Source organism: Oryctolagus cuniculus, chromosome X (assembly GCF_964237555.1).
Source record: "Oryctolagus cuniculus chromosome X, mOryCun1.1, whole genome shotgun sequence".
Lineage (NCBI taxonomy): Eukaryota > Metazoa > Chordata > Mammalia > Lagomorpha > Leporidae > Oryctolagus > Oryctolagus cuniculus.
The window spans coordinates 8,265,507-8,289,701 of NC_091453.1; the positions used below are offsets into that span (position 1 = coordinate 8,265,507).

Sequence of the window (24,195 nt, forward strand, 5' to 3'; positions counted from 1 at the left end):
TGATTTTTAGAAGGTTAGATCTTCAGTGTAGGAAGCCTTACAGTTTCTGAAAAGCCCGTCAAGTTTTAAAAGTCACACAAATTTATTTTTTAAATGGCATGCTAATTTAAATAAAAGTCCGTTGATAAAATGGAGGCTGTGAATTTAATATTATGAAACATTATCAATCTTAGACATAGTCATATAAAATTACTTTTTCTTTGTCTCTCATCCAAAAGATTATGATTCTGAAACCAAGAATTGAAATTTACAATGATTCAATCATTTTCTGAATTCTCTATTACCCATTGCAAATAGGAAGCTTGTTGGAGCAGTTCCTCTTAAGGGACATTTATTGCAGAGTGGTTTGTATAAACTCCCATTGTTTATCCTTAAACTCAGCCAGTCAACAGCATTGACTGAAGGTTGTATGGGCCTGAGTACTTATTCTTAGGACTGAGAAACTTGGAAAAACTAAGTGTTGCAGGCTGCACAATGATAGCTACTGCTGCAAAAATTAGCACTATGTAAAATTACAAGTTTGTCCCACACTGCTATGATAACTCTATGATTGAAATGCATAATTTTACTTCTTTAATGAAGGTTTGCCATGATGGAAGAACAGTAGGAAGCATTTTTTCAAATGCAAATTACCTTGCAGCAAAGAAATAACAAAGGAAAGAATTGCCACCAAGGGGAAAAATTAAATCTTACAGCACTTCCTTGGGTATAGTTGAGACAAACAATTAGCATGTTAAGGATCATTATGTCCTGTAATAATATGTTGTTTCAAAAATTTCCGTTCCTTCCAGTTCTGGGTCCTAGCCATTTACTGGATAACTTTGATATTGCATGTCAAGAACTAAGTGGGAAGTATTTTTGGAATAATTGCAAATCTCATGAAGAATCCTCAGAATGATTCTAGGTTGTCTGTAATCTTCATCCACATGTTAAATAACTAAAATGAGTTACATATAAATTTGTCCCTTGCATTGAATGGTGAAGATAGTTAATCAGTTAGTACCTGTGTACTACGTATAGAGAATTCTGAAGTGAACAAGTAGTTAGGAGTTAGGCCTTCACGCTCTTTAGAGTTGAGAGGGAAAATCCAAGATGTATACAAATGGAAGCCCCACAATTGATTTTTTCGTGTGTGTGTGTGTGTATACATATATATATATATATATATATATATATATATTTTAAATATTTATTTACTTGAAAGGCAGAATTAGAGAGTCAGAGGCAGAGAGAGAGAGAGAGAGGTCTTCCATCCACTGGTTCACTCCCCAAATGGTCGCAACGGCAGGAGCTGGGCTGATCCAAAGCCAGGAGCCAGGAGCTTCCTCCAGGTCTCCCACGCAGGTGCAGGGACCCAAGGACTTGGGCCATCTTCTACTGCTTTTGCAGGCCATAGCTGAGAGCTGGATCAGAAGCGGAGCAGCCGGGACTCAAACCAGTGCCCATATGGGATGTTGGCATTGCAGGCAGCAGCTTTACAGGCTGCACCACAGTGCCAGCTCCCATATATTATCAATAGGCTTTGTTTCAGTTGTATTTTGCTACATGACAAAGTACCACCAAACAACCATTTATTCTCTCCTGATTCTGCCACTTGGGCAGGATGGAGCTGATGTATGCTTTCTTGGCTCTGTTTGGGGTTGGCGAGAGCAGTCTTACTAGGGCTAGAGCATCTAAGATGAATTCACTCATTGGGCTGGCTCCCATGAACAAAGTCTGGCAGGACCTCTGTCTTCCTCCAGAGTTTCTCAACTTTTGGGGTCTCTCACTAGCTTCACTTGGCCTCTTTGCTTCTAGCTGGGTAGTCAAGCTTCCATTACAGCAGACTTCTAAAAGGGTAGAACATGGAAGCTATCCAGTTTCTTATGGTCTAGCCCCAGAAGTCACACTCAGCCACTTCACAGCCATTTTCAAGGCCAGTCCAGATTCAAGAGCAGGACCACAGATTGCCTCGTGCTGGGAGGAGGGAGCATGTGCAATCAGGGATGGGTGGAATTGTTGGTGGGCTCCTCTCTAGATAATCTCTCACATCCTTTCCAGAGGTGAAGAGAAATAACATAACACCCTTTCCAAATCTGATTAAGCCCTCACAGTCTTGCTATTCAGTTGTCAGCTTCTTTGCCACAGAAACAGAGGAACGTGACTACCTTTGAAAACAGAGTGATTCCTTTCAATCTCTGCTCTATTCTGTTTTTATGACTACATTTCGAAAACAATTTAACTTCCGAGATTTTGGTGACTTCGCACCAAGTTTTCAGATAGAAAAATCAATGGTATATTTACTGATGATCTTTTCAAGCCTTATGTTAGGTGTTCATAATATAAAATATAGCTAGAGCAGATATAGAATCGGGAATGTGAGGATTGGAAGGGACTTTGGAAATCATTTCTTTCATAGCTCTAGTTTCACAGAGTAGGACATTAAGTCCCTTACATGGTTGTAATGACGGTGTTAGAATTTATGTTTGCTTTGTGCATATCAATTAGAAGGGTATGTTTAGATTAGTTTTTTATAGTTTTATGAGCATAGTTATGACATTGTTATTATGGTCAGTAGAAAACAAATTAGCTTGGCTTTTCACTGAAAAAATAAGAGATTATGCTCTGAGAGTCATGCTTGTAATTTTCTCCAAATTATGTGCTCATCCCATAGATCTCTGAGTTATGGTGCTATAGGAGTAATTGTTGGACATGAATTTACACATGGATTTGATAATAATGGTAAGTATTAGTTCATTTTATATGCTGCTGCTTTTATAACAATGTGGACTATATGGATGTTAATTGTTAACTTTTTATAGTGGCATCATCATGGAGTGAAGATTATAAAAGGCAATATGATTGCTGATTGAAAACTTCCCAGTATCTTCCTGTGATAGCTTGCAACCAATAAACAGTTGTTCCCATTGGTAATGGGGTAGAATGAAAAAACAAAAGATCGTGTAATTTTGCTGAAATTACCTTTGCATTTAGATCAGGATTGCTGTAGCCGCCACAGTAGGAGCAGGGATGACTTTCCAGCTTCCCCCACTTTGTCATTGCTTTATTCACCAGCCTGAGATGTTCTCCCCAGAGGTGTGAACTCAGCCCCAGTGATGATTGTAGGCACTGAGCTGCCAAGTCAGGCTGCTGGAGCCTGGCTGAATGGTTCCTTTACAGGATTGCAAGGATTATGCAATGCTTAATCTCCATTTTCCTTTATATTGGCATATATTCAAAATATTTTTAAAGGCTATACTTTCCTAATAGTGCAGAATGTAGAATGCACAGTGTATCCTGATGACATATAAGCAAGAGAGTAGATAATGAACTGAACTAAAGGAATGATTACCTTTGAGAGTGTTCATTGTTTTAAAATGTTTAATTTGAAAAAAATTATTAAAAGTTCTATTTACTCCTCATTTTTAATCAGCACTTTTCTCCCTTAACTGTGGAGCACTATTGGAAAGCCACTAGAGATCTCAGAAACTTATGAATTAGCAGCAAATTACTATCTCGTCCAAACACAATGGTTTGCAGGCAGATTCAGCAACTCAGGTGGCCGAAGGCAACACTATATATAAAATGACCACTTTCAGAGGCTGGCGCCGTGGCACAGTAGGTTAATCCTTTGCCTTCGACGCCGGCATCCCATATGGGCACCGGTTCCAGTCCTGGCTGCTCCTCTTCCCATCCAGCTCTCTGCTATGGCCTGGGAAAGCAGTAGAAGATGGTCCAAGTCCTTGGGTCCCTGCACTCATGTGGGAGACCCAGAAGAAGCTCCTGGCTCCTGGTTCCTGGCTTGGGATTGGTGTAGCTACGGCCATTGTGGCCATTTGGGGAGTGAACCATCAGATGGAAGACCTCTCTCTGTCTCTCCCTCTCTGTCTGTAACTCTACCTCTCAAATAAATAAATAAAATCTTAAAAAAAGAGAAAGTGACCACTTTCTTCCTTGCCTGCAGTGTCTCTGACATGTTTTCCTGGTTGCCTACTCCGTGGCCAGAGGCCCTTCTAGTTTGTCTCCCTCTAGATGGTTCTTCCTGAACTCCCATCAGCCCTTCTTGAATCACTTAGGTGTTTTTGTCTCTGGCCTCCCCCTCCCTCTTGAAATGTGTCTGCCTTGTAGTCATCTGACTCCCTAGAGCTCGACTTGCTGCCTTTGGAAGTTTGGCGTTTCTGAAGGGGAGGGTCTTAACTAAGCAACAAAAGCTGGTGGTGGTCTTTTGGCTCTGGCATTTTCTTCCTAGGAAATTTAGGTACAGTTTTCTCCCAGAACCTTTTAGAAGACTTCCGGAATCCCTCTCAAAGGACGGGATGTAATGATGGTAATTTCACTCTGTAACCAGTATTTAGAACACTGTGTTGCACATATAAGTACATGCCCAGTGACCACGTAATGATTGCTTACTGGGTAGAAGACAGTGAGACTGTATTATCCCAGGGGGTTGTGTTGGTATCCTGCAGCCTTACAGAGCTTTGGGTTGTTTCAGTTAATGCCATTGCTTAGGAGATTTTCTTTTCTTTTTTTTTAAATTTTATTCATTCATTTGAAAGGCAGAGTTACAGAGAAGGAGAGAGAGAGAGAGGGAGAGAGAGAGAGAGAGAGAGAGATCCATCTTCCATCGTTGGTTCACTCTCCAATTGGCCGCAAAGGCCAGAGCTGCACTAATGTGAAGCCAGGAGCTTTTTCCAGGTCTCCCATGTGGGTGCAGGGCTCCAAGGACTTGGGCCATCTTCTACTGCTTTCCCAGGACATAGCAGAGAGCTGGATCAGAAGTGGAACAGCCAGGACTCGAACCAGTGTCCACATGGGATGCTGACACTGCAGCCTAGGGCTTTAACCTGCTACGCCACAGCACCAGCCACAGAAGATTTTCTTAAAGGCTCAATGAAGAGTTCTCTGCATCATTAAATTTAAACTGTGTTTCTGATTCCAGTAGTAACTTTGAACACAGAAGATCGTCTAGATGAACCCAAATTTTTGTTTTTTAAAGGGTATAGAAAAAGCGAAGAGTAAGCATGTGGCAAGAATGTGTAACTAAATGTTTTTTTCATTACGTTTTGGAGATTTCCATTCTTGTTGCAAGTTCTCTTTTTGAGCAATCTTCCTTATCTAAGCAGGACAGATGGGTCTCCATCCACACTGAGGGCTGTAGAATGATTCATAACAGAAGTTTTATGTGTCCCTCGACTCCTGGCAACTTGGAAGAAACAGGTTCCTATTGGGCTGAGTCAGGATGTGTGGTGGCAGCGTGTGGATGACTCACCAGGGCCATTCCTTTGGATCATTTGGAATTTCACTGGTAGTAGTTCTCTGACAACCTCCATGGATTTTCTGAATGAAGCCATTTCATTTCACAATCCAGAGAACACTTGGGGTCAGGTCAGGTGAATACCTAAGATTGGATAAGTTTACTGCATAATTTCATTTTTAAAATGCCCTTTGTTCCTTAGAAGGAAAGAACTGCCTCAACCCTCTTTCTCCTTTCCCCCCTTTTAACAATTAACCTGTGATGTTGGAGAGAATGTAGGAGTTGGCTTCAGGAAGAGAGGTTTCCTGCTGTTGTGACTGCTTTTTGAAGGCTTGTCAAGGTGAGGGGAAGGAAAGATAAAGACTTTAGTTTCTAAATAACAGAAATGCCTTTTAACTTTGTTTTTTGCTAGGTAGAAAATATGATAAAAATGGAAACCTAGATCCTTGGTGGTCTATGGACTCAGAAGAAAAGTTTAAAGAAAAAACGAAGTGCATGATTAACCAGTATAGCAATTATTATTGGAAGGATGCTGGCTTAAATGTGAGTACAACTGGGCGAGGGAGCATCTTGTGGGTAATTTTTCCTCATTTGGGCATTTGTTTGCTTTAAACCATTGGTTTCCAAAGTGTGCCTCTGAGATCAACAGCATCGATCTTCCCTGGGAAGTTGTTGGAAATGTAAATTATAATTTATCTCTGTTTTCTCAATATATAATAATTGTACATCTTGATGCAGTACAGTGTGATAGTTCAACCCACGTATATGGCATGTACTGATCAAATCGAAGTTATTAGCATTTTCATTTCCTTATTTCTTTATGGTTGGAGACTTCGAGCTCTGCTTTTCTAGGTCTTCATGAAACATAGACTGTGTTATTGTGAGCTATCCTCACCATATTGTGCTGTGGCACATTAGGAATCAGTCCTACTATCTAACTGTGTTCTGTGCCCCTTTCCCAGCCTTCCAAGACTCTGGCAATCACTATTCTGCATTCAGATAGACTTCATTTTATCATCCAGATATGAGACAGAAAATGCAATGTTTGTCTTTCTGTGTCTGGCTTATTTCACTTAACATAATGTCCTTCGGTTTCATCCATTTTGATGCAAATAATGAGATTTAATTCTTTTTGTGGCTGAAGAATATTCCATTGTGTACACATGCCACATTTTCTTTATCTATTCAACCATTGATGGACATCTAGGTTTATTCCAAATCTTGGCTATTGTGAATAGTGCTACAATGAACTGGAAGTGAAGATCTCTTTCACATGCTGATATCATTTCCTTCAGAGATATACCCTGATATTGGGTCATATGGTAGATTTATTTTTCGTTTTTTTTTTTTTCTTTGAGAAACCTGTGTACTGTTCTCTGTGATGGCTGTACTAATTTACATTCCCATCAGTATGTTCCCTTTTGTCTGTATCCTCACCAGCATTTGTTGATTGTTTCTTTTTTTTTAAAGATCTATTTACATATTTGAAAGTCAGAGTTCCAGAGAGAGGGAGAGACAAGGAGGGAGAGATCTTCCACCTGCTGGTTTACTCCCTAAATGGCCACTAATGGCTGGGGCTGGGCCAGGCCAAAACCACGAGCTGGGAGCTTCTTCCAGGTCTCCCGCATGGATAGCAGGGATCCAAGCACTTGGACCATCTTCCACTGCTTTTCCCAGGCCATTAGCAGGGTACTAGATCAGAAGTGGAGCAGCTGGGACACGGAGCCGTGTCCATATGGGATGCCAGTGTCACAAGCAGCAGCTTAACCTGCTGTGCCACAATGCTGGCCCCTAATTGTTTGTTTTTATTAATAGCCATTCTAACTGGGGTGAGGTGATAACTCATTGTGGTTTTGATTTGCATTTCCCTGATGGCTACAGGTATTGAAAATTTTTTGTATGTATTCATCGACTATGTTTCTTCTTTTGAGAAATATTTACTCAGATCATTTGCTCATTTTGCTGGCTTTGTGGAATAGCAGATAAAGGTGCCACCTGTGACACTGGCCTCCCATATGGGTACTGGTTCATGTACTACCTGCTCCATTTCCATCCTGGCTCCCTGCTGATGGCCTGGAAAAAGCAGCAGAAGATGACCCAAGTGTTTGGGCCCCTGCACCCATGTGGGAGACCTGTAATAAGCTCTTGGCTTCATGCTTTGGCCTGGCCCAGTGCCAGCCATTGTGTCCATCTGGCAAGTGAACCAGCAGATAGAATCAATCTCTCTCTCCCTCTCCCTCTCCCCCTCCCTCCCTCCTTCCTTTTGTCTGTCTGTCTGTCTCTCTCTCATCTCTGTCTCTAACCCTGCCTTTCAAAATAAATAAATAAATGTTAAAAAATAGTACAACTGGGTGATTATTTTTCTGTTGACTTTTTTCGATTCATTGTAAATTCTGGAAAGCAATCCTTTGATGAATGATTTGTAGATAAACTCTTCCATTCAATAGGTTGTCTCTTTACTCTGTTGATTGTCTGCTTTGTTGTTAATCAGCTTCTTAATTTGATTTAATCCCATATGTCTAGTTTTGCTTTCCTTGCTTGTGCTTGGGAAATCAAATCCAAGAAAACACTACCCAAGACCAGTGTTGGAGAGCTTTCTCTATATATTTTCTTGGAGTAGCGTTTACCACGTCAGGCCTTATGTTTAAATTTTTAAATATAACTTAGGTTGATTCTTGTATAACGGGCAAGATAGGGGTCCATTTTCTTTCTTTCAGTACTTCTGGTGTAAATTCTTGAATCGTGCCCCAGACCAGCTGAATCGAGATCTCTGGAGATAGGCCCGGTAGTCTGCCTGGCTTTTCACAAATGCTTGGTGATTCCAATATTAGCTGAAGTTTGAGAACCACAGGCTTCAACATAACATTGATTTATTTTTCCTAGATGCAGATTAATGTAGAAAAACCTGTAGCACAGATAAGCAATAACATTATTATAAATCTCTTGTACCCTATAACATTAAAACAATTTTCTTACATGTTCCTTCCTAGGTTTAATTCATTGAAATTAAACTTCATTGATTTGAGCTAGTGAATCTGAGAATTGGTTAGGTGTTCTCAGAGTAGTTTGAATAAAACAAATGTACTTTAAAAATGTGTATTTTCTATGTACACATAAATATTCGATAAAGGCACAAGTGACATATCGTATACACTTTTTGTGTATGTGAAATTTTGTTCCTTTACTTTTATTGGCTTTACCCCCATCTCTTTCCCAAACTGTATTTGATCTTAATACCCTGATACACATTTTCCCATGTACATGTATAGACACACACAACATTAGTTCATTATTTTCAGTGGCTGCCTAAGAGTCTCTAGTGTTAATGTACTATAACTTATCAACTAACCTTTTGGCAAAATATCACACTTTCCAATCACAAGTGCTGCCATAATATCTTTATTATGTGAATATTCATTTTTTTCCCTATAGGACAGATTCCTCCTCTCATCAAGATGTTATAACATTTTGTATTTCCACCAGTGATATATGAAAGAGCATTTATCCATTGATTCTTAATTTTTGGTCAATTTATGAGAACCATTTAAAATATTTTACATATTAACATTTTGTCTATCATTCATATTATACATATTTTCCCAAAATATATTTCTTATCCATTAGATTATTATGTTATCTTTTGATGTATGAGATTTAAATATTTTTATGTAGTCCAAGATACCTACTTCTCTTTCTCCTTTTTTAAAGATTTATTTATTAATTTGAAAGGCAGGGCTGCAGAGAGAGAGGGAGAGAGGGAGAGACAGAGATCTTCCATCTGCTGGTTCGCTCTTCAAATGACCACAATGCCCAGAGCTGGGCTGATCTGAAGCCAGGAGCCAGGAGCTTCTCCTGGTCTCCCATGTGGGTGCAGGGGCCCAAGCACTTGAGCCATTCTCTGTTGCTTTCCCAGGCACATTATCAGGGAGCTGGAATGGAAGTTAAGCAGCCAGGACTCGAACTGGCACCGACATGGGATGCCTGCACTGCAGGTGATGGCTTTACCCGCTGAGCCGCAACGCCATCCCCAATATGTACCTCTCTTGAAAATAGTTTCTGCTTGGGGCCGGTGCTGTGGCTCAGCGAGTTAATGCCCTGGCCTGAAGCGCATCCCATATGGGCGCCAGTTCTAGTCCCAGCTGCTCCTCTTCCAATCCAGCTCTCTGCTATGGCCTGGGAAAGCAGTAGAAGATGGCCCAAGTCCTTGGGCCCCTGCACCTGCATGGGAGACCCAGAGGAAGCTCCTGGCTCCTGGCTTCCGATCAGCACAGCTCCGGCTGTTGTGGCCAATTGGGGAGTGAACCAGCAGATGGAAGACCTTTCTCTCTCTCTCTCTCTCTGCCTCTCTTCTCTCTGTGTAACTCTGACTTTCAAATAAATAAATAAAAAAAATTCAAACAAATCAAAATTAGTTAAAAAAAAAAAAAAACACTAAATCTCCCAATTCCCTACTCTGAAGCAAATGTGCCAGAGTCTCAAATACTTAAAAAAAATAGTTTCTACTTTTCTGTTCTTGGTTATGAAAGTGTTCCCAACACATATATCATAAATGGAGTCCCCTAGGTTTTCATGGGAGATTTTTATTTTGTTTTTATTTTATATTTAAATCTTATACATGTGGGATTTTTTCCTGTGGGGTTTAATATAAGAGTACAGTTTTATTTTCATCTAAAAATAGTCGTTTGATTTAGCATCAATTATTAGAAGATATTTTTTTCTCAAATTTTTGTCGAAAATTATGATCTTGTATACACCTAGATAAATTTATGGATTATATACTATATTCTGGTGACTGACTTGTTGATTTCTATGCCAGTACCTGATTACTGTGGTTTTATGGATTACTGTGATATCTGTAATACATGTTCTTTCCCACTGTTCTTCTTTTATGTATTTATCAATTCTCAGGCATTTATAGTTCAGTATGTTCTGCAAGATCATTTTACTTATTCTATCTCCCCTCAAAGAAAATCCTGCTGAGAGCTTAATTTAAATCGCATGAAATATATGGAATTGGCATTTTTAAAATATAATTTTCTTATCTAAGAACTTACTGCATTTTTTAGTCAGCTTGATTCTTGTTTTATATTTTCAAGTAAGCATTCATATGCTTATATTTTTACTTGACTGCATATTGTTTTACTTATTTTTCATTTTAATTTATTTTGCTTTGATCAGTTAGTTTTCATACATTTCCCCCTTTATTCATTGTTTTCTTGTACTTTTCCATAGCATTTCCTGCTTTCATAATTGGATGACATAATTTTCACTTATTGTATTTGACAATAAGATACAATAAGGAAGAGTTGATGATAGGTTATGGTTCTGCAGGAAGACCTTTCTTTAAAACACACATGCATGCAGTTTATCATTCCAGTTAATCTAGTCAAGGGCACAATGCCTAAGAGAAGCAAGGTGGGCACCCCAGAGGGCAGCTCAGCATGCCTTAGGTGCTTTCTTCAAATTCTCTTGATCACTTAACCAGATTTGAACTCTGTCCTGGTATCTTACTAAGGCTTGGACAACACTCTAATCCTTGCTGTGCCTCAAGTCTGTTATGCAAAGGGTTTGTTTCATCATTCTGCATGAACTTAGGTAAAAAACAATGGTAATAAGCACTGTCTTGGTTTTTCTTTTTTATTTTCTTTAGGGTATGCAAATTTCATGCATTTCATATATGCAGATTTAGGAATATAGTGATTCTTCCTATCTTACCCTCCCTTCTGCCCACACTTCCACCCTTCTTCCTCCTCTCTCCTATTCCAACTCTCAATTTTTACAAAGATCTGTTTTCAGTTTGTTTTGTAGTCTTCTGGTTCCTGAACCATTGCTCATCCAAGTGGAGAAACCAGAGTGACTATCCTTGAATGGTACCTCTAGCTCCTTAGCAGTACACCACAAAGCTATTTTCTGCCCACATAGTATTTAAATATCTACAACTGTGACATGAGCAAACCTAAAATGGGTGCTTCTGTGAATCAATATTCATTTAAGGGGTTGTTACATTGAAAATTATTCTTCTAGAGTATGTGAGGGGTCTTCAAAAAGTTCATGGAAATACATATTATTAAAAAACTATACATAGATTTCAAACATTTTTTCACCCAAATAAACTTATCTTTTAATTTTGTTTTCTCACAAGCTTTTAAATGTTTTTAAAAATGCACGTGAGAGAGAACAGCTGCTAGTGTGGGTACTGACATCCATTGTTTCATTCCTTAAATGCCTCTGATAGCTGGAGCTGGCTGGGGCTGAAGCCTGAAGCTGGAAACACAATCCAGCAGTCTAGGTCGGCCATCTGAAGGGCAGGGACACAGTTGCTTGAGCCATTACCTCTGCCTTCCGAGATCTGCACCCATGGAAAGCTGGGAATCAAACCCAGGCACTTGGATATGGGATGTGGGTGTCTTAACTGCTAGGCCAAATGCTCACCCCTCCACAATCTCTTTTAAGTACCTTCATATGTGGGGCCATTGCCATGGCGCAGTAGGCTAATCCTCGGCCTGTGGAGCTGGCATCCTATATGGGCGCTGGTTCTAGTCCTGGCTGCTCCTCTTCCAATCCAGCTCTCTGCTGTGGCCTGGGAAAGCAGTGGGAGATGGCCCAAGTCCTTGGGCCCCTGCACCTACGCAGGAGACCTGGAGGAAGCTCCTGGCTCCTGGCTTCAGGTGGGTGCAGCTCCAGCCATTGTGGCCATCTGGGGAGTGATCCAACGGATGGAAGACCTCTCTCTGTCTCTCCCTCTCACTGTCTGTAACTCTACCTCTCAAATAAATAAATAAAAGATTTTTTAAGAAAAGTACCTTCATAGACTGGATAAAGAAATTATGGGATATGTATTCTTTAGAGTACTATACCGCAGTAAGAAACAACGAAATCCAGTCATTTGCAACAAAATGGAGGAATCTGGAACACATCATGCTGAGTGAAGTAAGCCAGTCCCAAAGGGACAAATACCATATGTTCTCCCTGATCGGTGACAACTGACTGAACACCAAAAAGGAAACCTCCTGAAGTGAAATGGACACTATGAGAAATGGTGACTTGATCAGCATAGCCCTGACTGCTAATGGACAACTTAATACATTATCCCTCATAGTATTTTTTTTTTGTCTGTTCTACTTAATATGACTGGTTTAATTCTGTAATTATCACACAGTTATTCTTAAGTGTTGAAAATTAACTGAAATGTGATCCCTGTTAAACATAAGAGTGGGAATAAGAGAGGGAAGAGATGTATAATTTGGGGCATGCTCGGGCTGACTTGCCCCAATTGGTAGAGTTGGAAACATACCAGGGGATTCCAATTCAATCCCATCAAGGTGGCATGTGCCAATGCCATCTCACTACTGCAAGTGATCAATTTCAGTTCACAATTGATCATAATGAAAGGACTAAGAGTCAAAGGGAGCACATAAACAAGTCTAGTATCTGCTAACACCAACCGATAGAATAAATAAAGGGGAGAGTGATCCAACATGGGAAGTGAGATACTCAGCAGACTCATAGAATGGCGGATGTCCTAAATAGCACTCTGGCCTCAGAATCAGCCCTAAAGGCACTCGGATCTGGCTGAAAAGCCCATGAGAGTATTTCAGGCATGGAAAGCCAAGACACTCTGGCAAAAAGATCTCTGTGAGTGAGATCCCAGTGGAAAGAACAGGTCTTCAAAGAGGGAGATGCCTTTCTCTGAAGGGAGGAGAGAACCTCCACTTTGACTATGACCGTGTCTAAACAAGATAAGAGTCGGAGAACTCAAGGGGCTTCCATAGCCTTGGAAACTCATAACGGGTGCATAGGGAGATTACTGATGCCATAAACAGGAGTGTCAATTGGTAAAGTCAACAACAGGAGTCACTGTGCACTTACTCCTCATGTAGGATCTCTGTCCTTAACGTGCTGTACACTGAGGCTTAATGCTATAACGAGTACTCAAACAGTATATTTCACTTTGTGTTTCTATGGGGGTGCAAACGACTGAAATCTTTACTTAATGTACACTAAACTGATCTTCTGTAAAAAAAAAAAAAAAGAAAGAAATTATCAATTCCCAACTTGACTCTCACTGGGATTAAACATGACAATAGGTCTGATCTGATTTCATCATCATTTAAAAAAAATCATCTATTATTTTTCACTTTATGTTTCTGTGTGGGAGCAAACTGTTGAAATACTTAAGGTATACTAAGCTGATCTTCTGTATATTAAGATAATCGAAAATGAATCTTGATGTGAATGGAAGGGGAGAGGGAGTGGGAAAGGGGAGGGTTGTGGGTGGGAGGGACGGTATGGGGGGGAAGCCATTGTAACACATGAGTCGTACTTTGGAAATTTATATTCATTAAATAAAAGATTAAAAAAAAAAAAAAAGAAAAGTACCTTCATATGTTGATTCAAATAAAGTATAGCAGAGGGGTTCTAGTGTCATCCATGTGTTCAACTCTTGGTTTGACCAATTATTGGTTGTAAGAGCTAGGAAAAGCTACTTCAGGTTTCTGAGTTTCAGCATCTTCCTCTGTGCAGTAAATATTTCTGAAATTATTAGTTTGTTGTAAGAATTCAGTGAGATAATGTGAAGCACTGGCATGATGCCTTCTATACAGGCAGTGCTCAGTAAAAAGTTCTTCATATTCCTAATCCTTTGTGACATGCTAGTAGGTACCCTCACCCCAGTAAAAAACAAAACTGAGGACTTTGGGGTTCTATGTATACGTATGGCCTCAGTGTGTGTGTGTGTGTGTCTTTCTCTGTGTTCCCATAAGCCTAACCTAAGTGCAAACAAGAAAAAATTTGGTTATGTACACGTATACTTACTTTTAATGTTTGCCCAAACCTGTCAAAATTGGGGCCCAGATTAGCACTCACGTATGTCTGAGATGGCTGCATAATGAGAAGCATAGAATATATTTAAACTAAATTTTGTTTTAGGAAATTCATTCTTCACTCATTATTCTAGCATGGGAAAAGTGTCTAGAATTTTCCAACAACTTGGGGGACATAGCTTTATGAAAATAAGTATGAATCTGTTTTTGAGAAGAATTGTAACAGGAAGCAATATGGTAGCACTCTCACAAGGTTGCTGAAAAGTTTTACAAGGATCTTAGTAATCCTCTTCAGTTTTACTCAGTGACTTATGGCTTTGAATTTTGTGAGGTCTCTAATATTGAATCATGGAATTTGATTGCAGAATCTAGAAATGATGCCATGCCACTATTGCCATTTGCTTTCTAAATGGGGAAATCAAACTTATGTAATATTTACGATGACACAGGAAATTCAAGGAATAAACAGCATTGGTCGTGGTCCTTCTCCACTTTCTAGCACTCTAGCTACCAGACTGGCGGGGACTTCAGTGTGCTGGGGTTGAGCCAAAACAAATGTGAGGGATGCCTTAGAAGGGAATGGACATAGGCAATCAAATTTGTGATGATCTAAACTCTCTTTACTCAGGAGTTGTTATGTTAGGGGTTATAAAACTTGAGAAAGTTTTTTGATAGTGTAGATCACGAATTCACACCCATAGGTAAAACCTTGCCTATTTTGTAAATAGAATTTATTGGAATACAGTTTAAAAAAAAGAAAAAAACAGGAGAAGGGGGTTTTCTTGTAGGAAAGGAATGAATGCTTCCTGGTGATCATTATATGCCCATATGAGAGAGTTCAGCTACTTGAACCAACTGCAATGCTTATACTGGTGTTGAGAAGTGTGCATATTTCAAGGTGTACAGGTTTTACAAATGAATAAAACAGACTCAAAGTCATTCAATCCCATGGTAGTGTCTAGATTCCTGTTTAGGTCTCTATGGCTCCAGAGCCCACACTCTTCCCCCCATTAAATTTCTTTTATACAGGCCGGCGCCGCGGCTCACTAGGCTAATCCTCCGCCTTGCGGCGCCGGCACACCGGGTTCTAGTCCCGGTCGGGGCGCCGGATTCTGTCCCGGTTGCCCCTCTTCCAGGCCAGCTCTCTGCTGTGGCCAGGGAGTGCAGTGGAGGATGGCCCAGGTGCTTGGGCCCTGCACCCCATGGGAGACCAGGAAAAGCACCTGGCTCCTGGCTCCTGCCATCGGATCAGCGCGGTGCGCCGGCCGCAGCGCGCTGGCCGCGGCGGCCATTGGAGGGTGAACCAATGGCAAAGGAAGACCTTTCTCTCTGTCTCTCTCTCTCACTGTCCACTCTGCCTGTCAAAAAAAAAATTCTTTTATACTTGAATGGCACGTGGGTGGACTGTTCTTCGGTATACATTTTGGTCAGAGCGTCAGATACTGAAACTTCATTCTGATAAACGTGTGCCTTAGTCACAAGGATGATAGAACGGGTGTGCTCCCCCCCCCCCCATGAAGCCACTCAATGTCAGCTAATGGCTACAGTCTCATTGCTGGTCTCCTCTGTAGATACCAAGGGCCAGGCTTTATTTTGGGGGGCTTTCTTTGCCGGGGACAGTCCTCTGTACCTGAATCTTTGCAGTGAAGTGAGGGGAGCTCAGCTGTGGCATCCCGGGAGCAGGCTCTTGTTGAGTAGTTGAGCCCCGATAGACCAAGCCCTGCCCCTGTGCTCTACTGAGGCGATTCAGAGTATGAGGAGCCATGGAGGTGAGGGTACTCCAAAGCCTCTAATTTAGATAGAAAGCTTGCTGTAAAAAGGGAGGAGATTGAATTCAAGCATGTGCAGATATAAATGTAAGCCTCCAGAGCCAAGAGGAGTTCAAACTTGAAAAGGTGGCGTCTGATGGAGCAGAGCCCCAGGAGACAGAATACTGATGAGGGTGAGAGTCCCTGTGGAACGGGAGCATTTTGCCGTGTTAGGTCAGGTTTTCTAGATGCAGAGCCCAAGAAAGGAATTCTTAGGCTTGTAGCTTATCGAGGAAGTAGTTTTAGGAGCATTCTGTAAGGGAGTGAGAAAAATGTGTTGGTTTCAGGAGGACTTCAACTTTACCTTGACCCCATAGAGCGAAGGTGGGGTATAACCTCCCAGTAATGTCTGCGTGAGAGGACTCCTTTGTAAACTCGGGGTAATCTTCCTGAGCTGTTAGAAGCTGCAGGAATCGATGCACAGTCCTGGTGGAGAAAGGGGTCCAGCAGGGTACCAGTAATGTCTTCCACACATTCTGAGCTGTAGATCCTCATTTATTCAAACAAAGATGGTGATCATTGCATTTATCTAATAGGTCTGTAGTGAAAGAATGTATATGAAACAGGAATGGTGACTTTTAGGGACTGAAACTGGTAGGGTACTGGGTGATTACAGTGAATAATGTTTTCCAAACCTTTGTGTTTTTCCCTCCATTGGTATTGGTGGATAACTGGGTGATTGGGGTAGCTTGGAAGGAAACACTTGACAGAATCCACAGCTTGAAAGTTCAGAACAGATTGTACTAGTTCCCTGTTGTTGCTAGGATAAATTGCCATAGACTCAATGGCTGAAATCGACACAATTGTATTATACAGGCTGTGTCAGAAGTTTGACAGAAGTGTCAGCTGCCCCAAATCAAAGCATCAGCCAAGCTGTGGACCTTTCTATAGGCTCTAGGGGGAAATCTGTTTCTATGGTTTTTCTAACGTTTAGGGGCTGCCTGCGTTCCTTGGCTCATGGTCCCCTCATTCCAAGCCAGCAATAGCTAGCTGGTGGAGTCTTCTCACATTGCATCACTCTGACACACTCTCCTGTTGCCCTTTTTCTCTCATAAGGACCCTTGTAATCACATTGGGCCCATGTGGATAAAATCCAGGGTAGTGTCTCATCTCAAGGTGCTTAACCACATCTTAAAAGTCCCCTTTGACATTGTAAAGTCAGATAGTCACAAATTCCATGGATTATAGACATCTTTGATAGGCTGTTAATCTGCCTACTATACAGGGGTTGGCAAATTTTTCTGTGAAAGGCTAAATAGTAAGTGATTTAGGCTTTGTGGGGTGTATGTTCTCTGTTGCAGCCACTTAACTCTACCTTTGTTACGAGAGTAACCACAGACATATGTATGTGGATGAGCTTGGCTGTGTGCAAATAAATCATGAATTATGAACACTGGAATTTAAGTTTTATGTAATTCTCACAAGCCACAAAGTATTCTTATTCTTTTGATTTTCACCCTGGTCATTGAAAAATGTAAAATGCAGTCTTACCTTACAGCCTGTACAAAAACAAATAGCAGCTCGGATTTGCTTTGTAGGTGGTATCAGTTTAGAAGATTTTTGCCCTAGCTCATTTCTGATTTTAGGAGAGAGTTTTCAAATGTTGGGAAGAATTTCTTCACCATGCTTGGCTGGTTGTCATACATATTGCAAACTTCGACCTTGTGGTCTGCATTTCTTTTATTTGATTTTTGTTCCCCTGGAGAACTACCCTCCTTTTAATTTTTCATGGAAATTGCTGAAGGTAGAATGATGATGGTTGGTCTAAAAATCTTGTTCCTGTGTGGATGCTACATTTTTGGAAACACAGGCAAAATGAGAAAAACACTCAAATAATGTGAGTTAATTTGAGAAAGTAATGTATGTATTGACATTTCTATTTTTTCCCATTAAACCAGAGCCACTCAGAATATTGTTAACGTTTTATTGGAGCTGGCTAAATTGGTAAGAATAAAGAAGTAGGTGAGGAAGAAATGCATAGCATAATGAAGTGGACACTATGATATTCTGAGGCATCTTGCTTGGATTAGTTTGTCATCTCACAATGTATTATGACTACCTCTGATTTATTGAATGTAATTTTCTCTTTAAAATATGACACTTTTGCTTGCTGTAATATTTATGCTTCTTGGTGAATGATAGTTGACCGTGAAACTTTTTTTCTTCTTTCTTTTTGTCAGGTGAAAGGGAAGAAGACCCTGGGAGAAAATATTGCCGACAATGGAGGCCTGCGGGAAGCTTTTAGGGTGCGCATACTGCATTTGCTATGGTCTGCAGCATTAAGCCATAAGATGCCATATGGGCTTACCTTCATTTACGGTGCAACATGATCTTGAGGAGTTAGCTATTACAGCGTTTCTGTAAATAGAATTGTGTCTCCTTTGACTCTAGTATATGAGTGGAGGTGCAGTGCCTTCTTTTTGGAGAGAGATGTAAAATCATCCTAAAAATAATATTTATTATTAAGAATCATAGTTTTAAAGGGTGGTTTTTGAAAATACAATCACAATCATATCAAATTATACTGCAGAAATCTCCGGGGGGCTAGGTTCATATGAGTTTTCGTTGAGTAAAGTCCTCTTCACAATTTTCTTTTAAAATGTCAAACTTCTCAGTGATGGCCAGAGGGTAGTGGTGCTCATACACTGGGCCATGTGAGTCCTTGATAATGTTTGTATCATCCACTGGGTCATGGTTAACTGAGAAATATAATGTGGAAAGATTTTTTATAAAGCTACATGTATTCAGTTTAAAGACCAGACTTACTCTCAGGCCATCTCTTTCCTAAATTATATTTAAAATACACTTTATTTTATGAAGTGATGATGATAGATAGTGAAAGAAGATGGTAATTTTTATTCTTATTTGGCAAAAGAAAAAGTTGATAATATGTTGGCCCTAAAATATATTGCCATAGGGGCCTTACCATTGTGTTAGATTTGTCTGTCTCATGGTGGGAGTAGTAAGAACAGCTTTTAAAAAACACCCAAACACTTTAGATGAACGGCTTTGTTATCTACTTAATGTAAGGTCTTTGTAGGTGTACCTGCCTCACTCTTAAGCAGTAGGACATTGCCTTGCATTTTGAGATGTTGTTTTCTTCTTTCTTTTCTTTTCTTTTTTTTTTTAGTATTTTTTATTTATTTACTTCAGAGGCAGAGGAGTGGGATGGAGAGAAACAGAGAGAGAGAGAGAAAGAGAGAGAAGAGAGAGAGAGAGGAGAAAAGAGGGAGGAAGAAGAGAGGAGAGAGGAGAAGAGAGAGGGAGAGAAGGAAGAGGTGATAAAGAGAGAGTTATTCCCCAAATGCCTGCAATGGTCCCTTACTGGGGCTGGAGCTTGGAGGTAGGAACTCAACATATGTCTTCCCACATGGGTGGCAGTGACCCAACTACTTGAATATCGCTACTGCCTCCCAGGCTGGAACCCAGAGCAGGAGGCAGGTGTCAAACCAGGCATTTTGATATAGGATGTGGGCATCATAACAGCTAGGACAAATGCCTGCCCACATGTGATGCTTTCTTAAAAACAAACTTGACATGTACTTTTCCATGGCAGGAGTATGTATTTAATGTCTCTGTGCTAGATGAGGAAAGAAAAAACCACCACTGCAGGGGCTCATCTCTTCTGCCTCTCTCACTAGGCTTACAGGAAATGGATAAGTGACAGAAGGGAGGGAGTTGAGGAACCTCTCCTCCCTGGCATCACTTTCACCAACAACCAACTCTTCTTCCTGAGTTATGCTCACGTGAGTACACTGAGGGATGGGTGTTGGAGGTGAAATGTGGGATTTTTAGCCTACTCCCTTGATCAAAGGTTTGGAACAAAAACTTAATGCATGATTTTGATTTTAGCCAATATTTTATTTTGCTGATTATTTTCAGGATAAAAATTGTCCTTTTTAATGTTCTATAGGAGATAATTAGCTTATTGAATCAAGGTTTTTTTTTTTTTTTTTTTTTTTTTTTTTTTTTTTTTTTTTTTTTTTTTTTTTGTCAAGTAGCTTACAAGCCCTATGGTAACCCACTTGCTAGTTCTTCATTCTATGTTGACTTCTTAATGACGTGATACAACTTAGAATCATTTCTAGTAACTCATCCTTTGGGTTTCATAGCCCCGACCTTTCCTAACTTTTTCCTTCTCCTTTGCCTCATGTGCTGACTGTTCTACTACTCTACCTATGGGGCATCTTCAGGGCTTTGTTCCAAATTGTCCTGTGAATATGCCATGACTCCCAGAGCTGAAAAATAAACAGAAAGGCGAGGAGCATCAAGTCACTCTTTCTTGAGTTCAGTGCATTCTTAGAGCAGAAACTGAAAGGAAAATGTGCACTAAAAAAGGTACAATTCTGAATTTGTTTGGTTAATGAGGCAAGGTCCAGTTCTTAGCTACTGATAACTGCACTGGTTTACATCACAGTCACATAGGCAGCATTTTCAAAGTCAGGATGGGTCAATAAAAGTTGTGATGTGTGGTATCACAATCGACAAGTGTGTATGTATATACTCAAAGATAGACAGAAATTTCCATCAGTACAACTTCTTGTTCCTAAGTTTATGCATTCACTCTTCCATAAGCACATACACATCCAACTCTTCTACAGTTGATTCTGGTTAAAAAATTCGCACCTGTAGGAGGCCTTCTATTTCATAAACCTGAAAGGACAGTTCTAGATAAATTGACATTTATTACCCTAATGTCAACAAAACTGTAGTCCTCAACAAAACGACATTCATTCTTAGTTTTCCTATTCATGCCAATATACCCCAAGTCTTTGGGTATTTCTGTTTCGAAAGTTTAGATTCTTAGGCTTTTTTTGATATATTTATCCTAGATGTTTCAGCCTTGTTTAAGATGAATGGATTTCATGTATTTCATATATACAGATTTAAGAGCATCGTGATAGGACTCACGCTACCTTCCCTCCCACCCATGTGCCCACCATCTCTCCTCCTTCCCTTCTTATTTTCCCTGTTAATTTTTACAGTGACATACTTCGAATTTATTTTGTAATCACAAACTTGACCCTGTTGCATTAGGTAGTTCAGGTCACTTTAACAAAAATACCATATACTGGGTACCTTTGCTGCAGTATAAATTTATTTCTCAGAGTTCTGGAGAAGCCCAAGATCAGGGTGGTAGCAGGGCCAAATTCTGGTGAAGGCCCTCTGCAGGTTGCAGATTGCTGGCTTTTTGTTGTGTCTTCTCTTGGTGGAAAGAGCTAGGTAGCTCTCTGTCTTCTTCCTGTAAGGGTACAGATCCTCTTGACAATTTAATTATGTATCAAAGAACTCACCTCCTAAGATGATATAATTATGGTTTCAACATAAGAATTTTGGGAGTGGGATGGGGGAAGCAAACATTCAGTCCATAGCATTCCCATTGTTCTATCTAATTACCTATAGGTTAAAACCTTCATATCTTCTGCTTTGGATTATCCCAGTAGCCTTCTGACATGTTTTCCTGACTTCAGCGTCTTTCACCACTGCTTTACATGCCACTAAATACTTCTATTTCATTACTGACCTGCTGAAAGAACTCCAGGGACTCCCCACTGCCTGCCACATTGAAATCAAACTTCTTCATCTTTCTTTCAAAGTTTTTAATCTGGTCGACCTCCACCCAACCTGCTTTTAATTTCCCGCAGTTCCATTGCTTGAGAAAAACTCAATCTTAGCCAAGTAGTGATTCTCCCTTCCACCCCATAATGTCATGCCTGGTAATGTTTGTGTGGTTTTGTTTTTGATTCTCCTTCTTTAATGTGATTGCTTTGCTACTCTTCCCCATGAAGTAATTCAATTCCAGCTTCATCCTTAGGATCCATGTCGAGTTTGACCTCCTTCACATCTTTGCTAAACTCCTCCCCAAGGACTCTAATCCTCATCATTTTCTTTTATATCCAAATCCTTTTACACTTACCTACATTACTCTGCAGCTGAGTACTTAATTGCTCTCAAAATATTCAAGACTTTTAGTTTTATCTCTACAACTAATCATCTGGATTCTTATTCTTATGTATCTCCAGAGCACCCAGTAAAGATGCTCAGATATATTAAAGGCACTTGCTATTTTTAGATCAGTTGCTTGAAAAGGATAAGACTAACACAATTCAACAAGGAGACTTCCTTTGTGGTCCATACTGGGTCAGCTATTTAAGATAAGCAAACTACAAAAATAGATTTTTCTAGTGTTGGGGTTGGCAAACAAGGGCCAAATATGGTCTGCTGCGTGTTTTTTTATAAATAATGTCTTATTGTAAACCAGCCATATTCTTTCCTTTATCCACTGTCTATAGCTGCTTTTGTGCTACAATAGCAGAATGATTTAGTTGAAAGAGAGAATTTATATTCTTCAAAGCCTAAACTTTTTGCTGTCTATCTGTTTCTAGAAAAGAGTTTGCTGACCCTGCTAATAGAGAACAAAGATACCTCAGTTGTTATTTACATCCCATTCCACAATATTTCTGTGTAGATAAAATAAACTAATTGACAGTGATGTTATAGTTGTAATTTTGAAATGTCTCCCAACCATACCTGATTTATTTTAAACTAAATCTGCTTATGGGGAGTAAAATGATTTTCCCTTCTGGGATGGTACTAGAAAAACAGTACCAGTCATAATGTGTTTTCAGAAATCTCTTAAATGATTTATGAAGCAAAGACAATGCTTTATAATAACGCAAGAAGAAATAACATAAGAAGAAATGAGATAAAATTTAATGCCAGAAACAACTTCACATTAGCTAGCTTCTGAGCAAATTAAGGACTCACATTATAAAAACATCTTCAAAGTCAAAATCAGAATCACAAAGACTGATGGTTCACTTTCATCAAAAGCAATAGATCATATCCCCTTTCCTGCTTCCTGTGTGCCTATAGTTGCTGCAACCTGTCAGCTTTTGCTCAGGTATTCTCGTCATTCTGTTTTTTTTGTTTTTTTTTTTTTTTTCCATTTCCATTTGTACTTATTTAGTGGATGTTCACTGAGAACCTTCCTGCTGCCTATAAATAATCTTCTAACTTGTCTGTCATTTCCTCCTTGTACTTTATACCCTTGCCAGATAAGTCATTTAAAAATATGGATTTTATCATTGTCCTGCGCAAGAACAATGTTTCAATCTAGTTTAAACACTGCGGCCTGTTGTCGAATGCTTCATAAATCAGGCACCATCCTGTCTTCCCTCTGGTTGCCCACTGCTGCCCATGATGCAGCACATATTCCAGCCACATTGAATGTCTTCCTTTCCCCCCAGCGTAAACATGTTTGCTTCTGCTTCTTCCTCCACTCGGAATTCATGCTTCAAGACTACGACATCCTTCAGCTTACGATTATGTAGATCATGCTGTAGCAACAACACATTGGAAGTCGATTTGCTGTTCATGGTTTGTGTCCAGCGTGGGCTGGTGGTGGGACTCTGCTCATAGTTTTTACTCAAGGACTTGAGATTTGGAGTCCTTATCTCAACATGTGCTTCCATGTCCACCACAGATAGAGGAAAGAAATATGAGAAAGTGTGCTTTTGCCCTGAATGTAGCATCTTAAATTGTTCCTAAGGCTCTTGAATCTTTTCTCATGTTTTTAAAGCTTCTGCTAGGAAGTGACATATATCACTTCTCACATTTCATTGGCCAAAGCAAGTCATGCAGCTGTATAGAACTTCTGAGAAGCTGGAGCCATGAACCCTCTCAGTCTTGGAATAGGGTATAGCAAGCCATGCACTCAGCAGGCAGAATACTAACTTCTCATGACCATACTCAATTATGGGTGGCTGATTCATTTTATTGACTTGAATGAGTATGACTAAATTTGATAAGGGCTATTTCAAACATCAAATTAATTGGATGAATACATAGGTCGATTCCTGGGCACATCTACAATTCTGTTGATTTAAAGGACTTGTCTGGAAACCTTCCTAATTTACTCAAATTGTGGAATTATTCACATTGATAAAACCTTCTACTCCGGGAATTAGAATAATAGATGTTACTACTGATGAAGCTTTTATCTGATCTACTAAAACTGTTTGTTATGCATTGATTCTGAAATTATTCTTCAGGATAATTTGGAGCCGTTAAGACAGCAGAAAATGTATTATTGGAATGGAAAAATATTTATTGGGGTGTTTTTCTCTTCTAGGTGAGGTGCAATTCCTACAGACCAGAGGCCGCCCGAGAACAAATTCAAATTGGTGCTCACAGCCCCCCTCAGTTTAGGTAAATGGGTAAAATGGTGACATTTGTTTTTAACCTGTGCATTTCCCCACTTGCTCCCCGACTCTGCCATCCCAGGTATGTGATCTGAACAAAAATCTGCATTGTAAACTGTGTCATCTCC

The 24,195-nt window shown here is 40.0% G+C and overlaps 1 protein-coding gene across 1 annotated transcript in view; it reads left to right on the forward strand.

Moving 5' to 3' along the window:
- PHEX (phosphate regulating endopeptidase X-linked) overlaps window positions 1-24,195 on the forward strand; it is a 226,293-nt gene that overhangs the window by 196,428 nt on the left and 5,670 nt on the right. The window contains exons 17-21 of the mRNA XM_002719974.5: window positions 2,654-2,721; window positions 5,646-5,776; window positions 18,044-18,109; window positions 19,505-19,609; window positions 23,998-24,074. Of these exons, the coding sequence (XP_002720020.1) occupies window positions 2,654-2,721; window positions 5,646-5,776; window positions 18,044-18,109; window positions 19,505-19,609; window positions 23,998-24,074 (447 nt within the window). The remainder of the gene's footprint in view (window positions 1-2,653; window positions 2,722-5,645; window positions 5,777-18,043; window positions 18,110-19,504; window positions 19,610-23,997; window positions 24,075-24,195) is intronic.